We start from the raw sequence: 11,637 nt of genomic DNA on the forward strand, positions 1-11,637 counted from the left end.
ATGTAAAAAGTGATTTTAAAATGCCCAGCTACCAACTGATATACAACATTCCCGCTCGAGCGGAGAACACGACGCTCGAGCGTCAAGAACAAAAACTAGGTACGCTCGAGCGCAAGAAGACCCGCTCGAGCGCCAAGACACAAGAATAAAGTACATCCGCTCGAGCGCGAAAACCAATCCGCTCGAGCGTAGATTTCTCCCTCCCAGAACTTACACCCAAAGGTACTACCCGCTCGAGCGCAAAGAAACCCGCTCGAGCGTAAAAATCACACCTGCAAAAGTTTTGCAGGGACACGGAATACTGAGGGTGTACAATCCCTGCTCGAGCGCAAGAAGACCCGCTCGAGCGGACCTCCTAAAAACTGGGTAACAAGGAATTGAAACCAAGGCCTAACCAACCTGTAACAACCCTGCCCAAAACATCCTAAAATTCAATCAAGCGGAATTAAAGGACGACAACAAGATAGATACAACTATCAACATCACGGAACCGAGTCTGGAATACAATAGAACAGTAAAGGGACAATCGGGATCGCTATAAATTTTATTTAATAAAAATAAAATACTTTTTGGTAAAAAAAAAAAAAAAGAACTACTAGTAGCCATACCCATTTTCAATAGATGGCTTATTGCGATCTTATTTATAAAATTTATTTATTCATAAATTATATATTTTTTTTCATATATCACTACTTTAAAAAACAAAATAAATATTTTAAAATTTGTTGATACATTAAAAATTATATAAAACTTATAAATATTTAAGCTGGACTTGCCTTTAATTTATGTGTTGTTTGACATAAGCTATTTTGTGGTGTTTTAAGAAATTGGTAAAAAGTTAATTTTTTGACTTTTTTTGTAATGTTTTTGGCAAAAAATTGGATTGTTTTAGATAAAAAAAATTGCTTAATTTGGCTAAAAAAAGTAAAAAGCAAAAAAATTGACTTTTTTGGTGTGTTCTCAAAAGACCCCTTTGACTAAATTAAAAAGTAAAAAAAAAATAAAAAATTATTTGAAATAATTTAAACAAGTGTACTTTTTGATTTTTTTTGCGAAAAAAGATGTAGAAAAATAAACAGTTGATATCTTAAAATTATAATAATTTTATTTTTTGTTTTACAATTCTCAAATAAATTAAAAAAATAAAAAATATTTTTATTTTTCTATTTTTTATCACAAACATAACTTTTTAATTATGCTAAAAAAATCAAAAAATGTCCTTTTAATATAATCATTGGGGGGCTGTGGCTCTAGCCTCAAATTACGAGGGTCCTGCGCCTGACCCTTCCGAGTGGTGATGGCTTGTTCGACGTTGGCCACTTGGCTCCACTCCTCTTCCTCCGCTATCTCTCACTCTCTCCTTCCCTTCCTCTGTCGCCGCCGCCCTACTCTTCTTCCTTCTAATCTCCGCCCCCTCATGTCCACCCCCAACCGCCTCAGACCTCCTCTAATGGAGGTCCATGCTCAGGCCAAGCGAGGCTTCTCTGTCAAAGAAGACGAAGTAGCTTCACGTAAGCAACTCCAATTCGTCCCCTCTTTGTTTCTGTTTTTGTAATGCGTGTTCTAAACTTGTATTCACTGATTAACACTCAATCGAATCACTTGAAATCTAAATATTTACAAAATTTATGTTGCTGCATATAGGATTGGGGTTTAATGCTCTGTTTGGTTTCCGAGAAAATTCGAAAGAAGTAAAGAAATTGAGTTTACTAAATGTCCTGGGGAAAAAAATTGAAGAAACATGAAATAAATTGTTTGCTGCCAAGAAATACAGATGGACTTGTTTTCTTTTTGTTTCCTTATGGGCAACCAAAAGGAGGTTAATAATAATTTTTGAATGAAAGTAGTAGACCTCTAATTCGTGGTGATAATTTATTGTTTTGTTCTGATCCAATTGTTACCTTTTTTTGTTCTTTTTATTTGTAGCGGCTGATCTGAGCTTTGAGGCACCTCTCAAAATTGTGGAATACCCAGACCCTATACTAAGAACCAAGAATAAGCGAATTGATACATTTGATGATAATTTGAAGAAATTAGTTGATGAGATGTTCGATGTAATGTACAAGTAAGATTTCTTAACTACGTATTTGATACCGACAGTAAGGGTTTCTCTATTGTTGATCAAGAGCATTTGAGTTGGAGTTTCTTGTACCCTGAAGATATTTTGAAACTTGAATTTTAATATGAACTTCTGTTGTATAGTATTATAGGTTACATCACTGACGTGTTAGGTTGTGGCATACTTCTGAGCTCCGTTATCAGAATCTTACGATTCGTGATTCGATTCACGATTCGATACGCAATTTTTGCAAAATCGATACGAATCTATGAGTAAATCCATTTTGGAAGTGAATCTCTAGTGAATCACACGATTTACAATCGATTCACGATTCGATTCACTCTTTACGATTCATGCAATTTTTGAAATTATTGTTTTCGACTCATTTTTTTCATCTTTTTAGTGAAAATGACATAATACAACTTCTAATAACATTTAATACCAAAATAACCAATATGTATATATGATTTGTTGTTATTTTAGTGATCATGGAGTTTTTTATAGGATTCAGTCAGATTCAGTCAGACCTAACATATTTTTAACTTTTCTTCTCATTTTTTTTCCCTTCAAAAAATTGTAATATATCTTCTAAAGATATTTAAGATTAAAGTTACACTATGAATTATCTATTACTATTTTATTAAATTGAATATTACATGTGTGAGGTCAGTTATACTTTTTAAAATGTTTTAGGCTTTAAAATAAAATATCCTAAATAATTCTTTCTTATTATTTGTTCACTCTTACTTAGAAAAGTATATATACTTATTATCCAAATATCAATATCGTTGTAAACTATTGTTACTTTAGAAATTAATAATTTGTCTATTTGGTTATTATTTTTATTAAGAATGGTTGATAAAAAATATTTAAAAAATAAAAAAAAAGGTAAGATAGTGATTTTACATAGGAACCTTTGTTAACTTCTTACCTATTAAATTACGCGATTATCATTCAAAATAACATTTTTGTTGATTTAAGTGTAAATATTTTATATTCATAAGATATATTTAATATTTAAATGTGTAGATATATGTTTTTAAGTAATTTAGAAAAAGTGACCGAATCTTTACGATTCACGATTCGATTCGATTCACGATATGAATCCCGATTTGACAACTATGCTTCTGAGTACTAATCTAAATTGATCAGGCACTTTTTGCCAAAAGTAATCATTTGTGTTGCTTTTGAAAATTCCAAACTTAATTTCCCTTTATACTTAGATTCAGATAATTTTAAGGCTAAGCAAGAAATGCCAACAAGTTGATAGATATTGTAATCCACCAAAAGGTGCCATTGGTGTACAACTCACGTACACATTTAACCAGCCATTGTATATGTTACACGCTTATAAGCAATTCTATTATTTACAGAAGTGTGAACAATACTTGTTGACTTCCTTTTGTCCACAGAACTGATGGCATTGGTCTCTCAGCACCCCAAGTTGGAATTAATGTTCAACTTATGGTGTTTAATCCGGTTGGGGAACGCGGTGAAGGGGAGGAGATTATTCTTGTAAATCCTAGAGTAAGCAAATATTCGAAAAAGGTGGTGCTCTTTAATGAAGGGTGCTTATCCTTTCCAGGGATCTATGCAGATGTGGAGGTATATTTGTTTCATTTTTGGGTTTTAAATTTTGTATTGGTTTTTGGCTAGTAATGAAGTTACTTTGCCCAATGAGTCTTTCCATAGATCTTGGGAAAATGCTGATTGTATATGTGAATAAGTGAGATCTACACAAAGAAACCAAACTTTAAAAACATGCACAGACATGCAATTGTATGTTTATCTGAGTGCAACATGAATCAGTCATTGGGGCATGTCTAAGTTTTTGGATGTTTATATTTTTCTGCTCATGCTTGAGTGCGCTTGAAAAGATACTATCCTAGTATTATATGGCGGGTTCCCTGTTAAAAGCATCCCCCCCACCCTTCGGGGGGAAAAAAAAGGAAAAAAATGAAGAAGAAAACAACACATGTACACACATTTTCATATTTTGTTTTCCGGTGAATGTTTTTGTCAAGGAAGTTAATATATCTATTAGTTCAGATATTAACCACATAATAGAATTTGCCTCTAGTACTTCAAGTGAGCTTAGGCTGTGGATGCCAGTCATTTAAGTTAAGAGCAATTTGTTAATTTCACTTCTACTTGATAATGTTTTAATTTTCATAGTTTTCTAGGACATGTCATGTTTGAAGTCCCCAAAATTTTCTGGCTCTTTCTCAGATATTGTTCCAACTCTCTGCAACTTAATTATATCTTAGTCAAACTCTTCTGGGTCAACTTCATAGAGTTCCGCTATATGAGTTCCGTATCTTTACTTATATCGGACATGCTTTATTACCTTAACTCGAGCTTGCTTTCCTTTTATTCCCTATAGAAGTGGGGGATAGATGATATTAGTGTGTTGTTCAATAAGTTAGTCAACTATTACTGTATTTAGTGATGGAAGTTAAGCTGTTTCTATCCTCTTTTCTTCTTTTTCTTTTTTTTTTTCTTTTCTTTTTTGTTTGTTTGTTTGTTTTTGTTTTGGGTCTATGTGCCTATAATTTATACTCACTAATCAATCTGTGTCATGCTGTATTTTTTTATAACCCAGAATCTGTAAAATATCAGAAGCTGTCTGTATTTATGATCTGATCTTTAAACTGCCTGTCATTTTTTTTTTATCAGATAATATGGTCTTCGAGCTGCCTGACATTTTAAAATTTTCAGAGACCAGAGTCTGTAAAGATTGATGCAAGGGATATTACTGGTGCCAGATTTGTTTTTAACTTGTCGGACCTTCCTGCACGTGTGTTTCAGCATGAATTTGATCATTTGCAGGTTCCTGATTCTATTTCCACTCTGTTTATGATTGCAAGTTAAAAAATAGAAAAATTCAATCCTATAAAATTTCTGGTGACATGTCTAGCTGAAAGTTTTACAAACTGAACTTGTTTGGTTTTGATGAGTTATTTTTCCAAAATTCTTAGCAATGTTATAATTTTCATAGAAGCAGATGAGATCAACATGTGTGCCCTTAATCTGGGAATTTATGCCAATATATGAAAATTTAAATGCAAATTTGTCCTAATAATTCCCTGTCACATGTAACAGTTACCATAATTTTGCTTGCTGCACTAGATACAGTGCCTAATTTGTATTACTCTTGATAGAGTATGGACTAAACTAGGAAGTTTAACAAGAGGTGGTATCTGACACATATGATGTGCGCAGCATGTTAACCTTGAGAAATCTGAAATGGAAGGCAGGGTGTGTGGGTTGATAATCTAGGCATTACATGTAGAATGGATTTTGAGAACAAAATAGGCAATAACTTTTAACTGACACGAGAATAATGCCCACAATTGCTTGAAAAGGTTGATGTTGTCTTAGGTCCCATGCCATGGCAATACCAATTAACTCTAAGATGGCTCATGGATTTGCAGGGAATTCTTTTCTGTGATAGAATGACTGAAGAAGTTCTTGACAATATTCGTGCAGAGCTACAGGTGAGTAAAGCATGCCGATGATCTCGTGTTGATTGTAGAATTTATGATCCTTGATTGCCTGAATATTTGAACTACATAAAAACATTTCACCATGATAATCCGTAGAAATTATTCTCTTTGATTGAAATATGTTACCAGCTTTTTACATTGCTATGTGCAGAGGAAACTAGAGATGGATAATAACAACCTTTGACTGTTTTTCAGAAGTACTAATATTTTGGTTGCTTAGAACTAGATTTTTCTGATAAATTAATTGTCCACGTTTATTCCTTATTTTGAGTAAATTATATTTTTCTCTTTTGAAAAACAATGCAGCATTGCATTTTTTAAAAAAAAATAAAAAGCTGTTCCAACATGTTTTGCTGAGTGGACTTTCTAATGAAGTCATCTGGTTGCTGCTTATGCTCCGCATAACTGAGAGTTTCATCATAACACTAAATTGTAAAACAATTGATCAATACTGTCGCTAACTTACGTAAAAGCTACATTCTTTAGTAATTCAGGTTGATTGTCCCACTTTTAATATATGGCTGTGTATCGGCATCATTATTTGCGACTTTGAAGTGAAGGAACAGTTATCTGATTGCTTAGTTCTTATTGTATTGTTGACAGGCCTTGGAAAAGAAATATGAAGATAAGACTGGAAATCCAAGCCCAGAAAATATAGCTTCCAGACAAAGAAGGAAGGTGGCTGCCGGTTTTGGAAAATCATAAACTTAGATATAGGCTTCCAGGGATGCATCAGGTTTCATACACACAAACTATTTACTATGCCTTGTTTGATTGTGTACACTTTGGCTTGATTTTTTTCATTTGTTTTTGTGCAATTCACTAAATATATCATGCCTATCCTGAACTTATTATATGCTGGAATTTGCTGAACAGATACACAGATGGAATACAAGTATTTTGCGACTTTGCAGGTACCATAGCCCATAGATGATTGATTAACAAGTTGTGACAAATATTTATGTATATTTCTTATCATGCATAATGTCTTTGCATGGGGCATTGAATCTGTAAAGTAATGGCTTTTCTAAAAGTCATTCCACATTAATAGTGTGATGTGACCATAGGTTTAAGCTGCTGTGGTTTTTGTAAAACATTTTTTGTAGTTACTGTCATTGAATTTTCAATCTGTGAGAAACATAAACAAGGAAATGTTTATGATATAACCTTTGTTTCTGAGTTCTACCTGTGGGATTATATGTTATATGTGTTGAATGTGTTGTTTGTCGTTCCAAAATGTTTCTTAAATATGTCATCTATGGAATGATAGTGTCACATTTTAAGTATCCTTCAAATTAGTTGCCTGATCATTATGTATTATTTTCCAGATTAACATTTTTAAGTACGATTCATGGAAACTGGAAACTAGGATCCAGGCCCACATGTTCAAAAATATTTCTTGACTTGACAATGAATTCATTTATTTCCTGAAGAAACCTCTGGAATTTTAGGAGATTTATTCTAATAATACAGATTTAGCTATCCCGTTCCTGCATTGTATCTGGTAACTGGACAGTACGCAAAAAAAATCACAAAATCTATCTGCTAAATTGGGATGTTGTCATGTTGAACGTGTTCTACATCTATAGGCAGTGAATTGGGTTCCAAGAAACAGCAATCACGTACATCCATCTGCTAAATTATCCTTATCTAAGTTCAACATGAGTTTGCATTTGAGTACTTGGTTGCTTGATGGCTTGCCCATCTGCAAACAGTCAATTGGAGGATGGTTGTTGGCTTTTACTCTCCATATGTTTGCCAACAGAATGGTTCATTCAAATTATTTGGTTTGAGTTTTTTAGATTAAGTTTTTTGAAAACTGAATTTTTTGGTTTTGGTTTTTTTTTTTTTTTTTTTTTTAGTGAATATTTTTAAAATTTTAAATATTTTTTTTATTTTTTTAGATGTACCTTACTTAGATGTATCTAAAAAATAAAAAAATTGTAAAAAAATATTTTAAAAAATTAATAAATACATGAAAATATAAAAAAATGTATTAAATTCTCTTCTTTTTTTGTATTTTTGATATTTAGTGAATTTTTAAAAGTTTTTTTTTACAATTTTTTATCTTTTAGGTATATTTATATTGGGAGCTTTTTTGATAAATTCACTTTTTAAGAGTTTTATTCCATCAAACCCATATTCTTTTTAACTATTCTATTAGGTCCTATTTGAGATAAGAATATTAAAATACCATTTTCATTTACCTATGTTTCATTTAGTTCACATTATTTTCTTATGTTTCAATAAGTCCTATGAGTGACATAATTACCAAAATATCCCTAATGTGAATGTTCACACCGTCAATGTGAATGTTCATATCGTCAATGTGTAGGGGCTCGGCCCATGTCGATCTTCATGGGTGCCCGAAAAAATTCAAGTCGAGCCGGGGCGGGCCCGGCCCATTGACAATGTGAATATTCACATTGACATGTTAACATTCACATTAATAGGAGTGTAAAATTGGCTCGCGTCTCGTGGCGGCGCGAAACCCGCCCGCGGCCTGGGGCGGGCCCGGTCCGGCCCGTTGACAATGTGAATATTCACATTGACATGTTAACATTCACATTGATAAGAGTATAAAATTGGCCCGCGGCCCGGGGCGGCCCGGTCCAGCCCGTTGACAATGTGAATATTCACATTGACATGTTAACATTCACATTAATAGGAGTGTAAAATCAGCCCGCGCCTCGTGGCTGCCCGAAACCCGTCTACGGCCCGTGGGTGGGTCTGGCCCGGCCTGTTGACAATGTGAATATTCACATTGACATGTTAACATTCACATTGATAAGAGTATAAAATTGACCAGCAGCCCAAGGCGGGCCCGGCCCGGCCCGTTGACAATGTGAATATTCACATTGATATGTTAACATTCACATTGATAGGAGTGTAAAATTAGCCCGTGCCTCGTGGCTGCCCGAAACTCGCCCACGGCTCGTGGGCGGGCTTGGCTATTTTTTTTAATTCTTTTTAATTTTTTCTACCAAAATTTTATTATTTTCCACAAAAAAAGACACTAGACCTCGGCGCGGGCTGTGCCTCGGATCAATCCTTGAATGGGCCTTAACCGAACTGATGGGCCGGGCCGGGCTTCAAAGTGATAGCCCAGGCCCTAGCCTAGGGTCTCGGACTAAGCTCGAACCTGGGCCCAAACGAGCCTTTTCCGGGCCGGGTCAGGCCGGCCCACGGGCCAAAAAATTAGGCCAAGGCCCTAGCCCTGGCACAAGGGTATTCGGGCTTTGGACGGGCCGATGGATCGAGCCTCGGGTCAGGCCAGTAGGCCTGGGCCTAGTCTAGAGCTTAGGTCGGGTTTGGCCGGGCCTGGCCATTTTTTTTTAATTCTTTTTAATTTTTTCTATCAAAATTTTATTATTTTCCACAAAAAAATACATTGCGCCTCGGGCGGGCTGGGCCTCGGACCGAGCCTTGAATGGGCCGGGGCGGGCTTCAAAGTGATGACCTAGGCCCTAACCTAGGGTCTCAGACATGCTCGGGCCCGAACCCAAACGAGCCTGTCTCAGGCCGTGGGCGGGCTTTGGGCAACCCACGGGCCGTGGGCCAATTCTACATTCCTATCAATGTGCATTTTAACATGTCAATGTGAATATTCACATTTTCAACGGGCCGGGCCGGGCCTATTCAGGGTCGCGGGCAAGCTTCGGGTAGCAGGCAAATTTTACACTCCTATCAATGTTAATGTTAACATGTCAATGTGAATATTCACATTGTCACGGGTCGAGCCAAGCTTGCCTCGGGCTTCGGGCCGCCCACGGGCTGCGAGCCAATTTTACACTCTTATCAATGTGAATGTTAACATGTCAATGTAAATATTCACATTGTCAACGGGTTGGGTCGGGCCCTCCCTGAGCCGCTGGCCAATTTTATACTCTTGTTAATGTGAATGTTAACATGTCAATGTGAATATTCACATTGTCAACAGGCCGGGCCACGCCACAGGCCGTGGGCTGGTTTCGGGCAGCCACAAGGCGCGGGCTAATTTTACACTCCTATCAATGTGAATGTTAACATGTCAATGTGAACATTCACATTGTCAACGAGCCGGACCCGCCCTGGGTCGCGGGCGGGCTTTTGGCCGCCCATGGGCCGCGGGTCAATTTTGTACTCTTATCAATGTGAATGTTAACATGTCAACGTGAATATTCACATTGTCAACGGGCTGGACCGGGCCCGCCTCGGGTCGCCCTTGAGCCGCGGACAGGTTTTGCGCCGTCACGGGACGCGAGCTAATTTTACACTCTTATTAATGTGAATGTTAACATGTCAATGTGAATATTCACATTGTCAATGGGCCGGGTCCCCCCCGGCTCACGGGCGGGTTTCGGGCCACCCACGGGCCAATTTTACATTCCTACCAATGTGAATTTTAAAATATGAATGTTCACATCATAAAACTGCTAACCGTTCAAAAAAATATTTATAAGGGTATCAAAATTAAATATAAGGGCATAAGTGTCCAAGAAAATAGTGTAAATCAAGCAAAAAGACTTTATGGAATAAAACTATACATACATGGGATTAAATGGGTTAAAAAATTCTTTCATGGACTTCTTGGATTAAAACACTTCTAATTAGAATTTATTAATAAAAATCTCATTTATGTTAGGTATGTCTAAAAAGTAAAAAAAAATGTTTAAAATATTAAAAAAAATTAATAAAAAAAAAATACGAATAATAAGAAAACAAAAATTTTTAAAAAGTATTTTTGAAAAAAGTGTAACCCAGCAAAGGGAACTTTCTTGTATTGCTTTTAGCTCTATAGTGTTTGAAGTTACACCTATGCTATAAATTTACCGTGCAACTTCCTATTATATTCTAGGGGTGTAACTTGGGCGGGCTTAATCCGAGTAATTCGAATTCAGTTTGAAATTTTTTAGGGTTTGGATAAAATATTTTTAAATTCGGTATGGGTTTGGGCAAAAATTTAGAAGCCCGAATTAAATTTGGGCAGGTTTGGACAAAGACGTCGAACAACCCGAGCAACCCAAAGCCCGAATTATACATATATAGATATATAAAAATATTAAATATACATATAAATTATTAGTCATTATATGATATTAAAATAATTTATATTATTAAATCATATTGAATATATATTATATATACAAATAACATAAAATCTTACTTTTTTTTCTTTTTATTTTCATTCATAAATTGTAAGGATTACTATTGTGGCACCTCTCTTACATTATATAAATTATTTATTTTGATAGTATTAATGATTTTCTATTAAAAAAATTTAAAATAAAGTCAAATTTTAATAATTTAATAATGTAGCTACAAAAAAAAAAAAAATCATTTACAATTCGGCCAATTCGAGCAACTCGGCCAATTCGGGTTTAACTCGGGTCGGGCTTGAGCAGACAAACTCAGGTTACAATTCGGACTTGGGCGGATTTGAGCAGGTCTCAGCACAACTTGAGTTAGACTTGAACAACCTCCGAACCCACCCAAACCCGCTCGAATTGCACCCTATTATATTCTGATAAGAGTGTTGACTTCTGAAGCTTTAATGTTGGAGGCTGTGAACAATGCACTGAACCTGAGCCAAAGATTTTAAAATAGTTGCGCCAAATAGTTTAACACATAAATTTCTAACATAAAAAGAAAGAAGTTATAAGCAGCTCAAATAATTACACCAAATAGCCACAAAACGACGTTAAAAATTAGGTGTATTTGGTATTATATGTATTTTTGTTTTATATTGTATTTTTTTGGGGGTGAATGTTTTATATTGTGTTTGAAATGTGGAAAAATGGAAAGAAATAAATAAATTCAAAAATTGTGAGAATCTTAAATAATTACACCTTACCTGGAAACATTTTTTTAAAATTGCAAAAAATATGGTCAAAATTACATTTTTTGCCCCTTACCCTTCTTTCTTTCTCTAATCCTCTCTTTCTCCCTCTCCACCCTCTCCAGCTGACAGCCACCCACCCAACGGATAGCCAAAATGGTAATACTAATGCAGAAATATTACAGTATAATTTGATTACTATACTCTAATAATGTAAATATCAATTTTATTTTTTCTTACAAAATTTTAATTAA

General features: G+C 35.2%; 1 protein-coding gene across 1 annotated transcript; it reads left to right on the forward strand.

Annotated features, from left to right (window-relative positions):
* The first annotated feature begins 1,223 nt into the window (after nucleotides 1-1,223).
* On the forward strand, nucleotides 1,224-6,748 carry PDF1B (peptide deformylase 1B). The gene is made up of 7 exons (XM_028238350.2): nucleotides 1,224-1,511; nucleotides 1,927-2,065; nucleotides 3,472-3,664; nucleotides 4,778-4,888; nucleotides 5,494-5,556; nucleotides 6,169-6,301; nucleotides 6,442-6,748. Exons 1-6 carry the CDS (start codon nucleotides 1,298-1,300, stop codon nucleotides 6,268-6,270), a joined length of 822 nt encoding a protein of 273 aa, XP_028094151.2. The 5' UTR covers nucleotides 1,224-1,297; the 3' UTR covers nucleotides 6,271-6,301; nucleotides 6,442-6,748.
* Nucleotides 6,749-11,637: the final 4,889 nt, after the last annotated feature.

This window comes from Camellia sinensis, chromosome 1 (assembly GCF_055761805.1).
Source record: "Camellia sinensis isolate YWXY chromosome 1, ASM5576180v1, whole genome shotgun sequence".
Taxonomy (NCBI): Eukaryota; Viridiplantae; Streptophyta; class Magnoliopsida; order Ericales; family Theaceae; genus Camellia; species Camellia sinensis.

What these genes read in the sequence shown, in the direction of transcription:
- PDF1B (XM_028238350.2), top strand. Translation starts at nt 1,298, where the DNA reads ATGGCTTGTTCGACGTTGGCCACTTGGCTCCACTCCTCTTCCTCCGCT. An exon ending in AGAAGACGAAGTAGCTTCAC is followed by an intron (nt 1,512 to 1,926) that starts GTAAGCAACTCC and finishes TTTTATTTGTAG; the next exon opens with CGGCTGATCTGAGCTTTGAG. An exon ending in ATGTTCGATGTAATGTACAA is followed by an intron (nt 2,066 to 3,471) that starts GTAAGATTTCTT and finishes TTTTGTCCACAG; the next exon opens with AACTGATGGCATTGGTCTCT.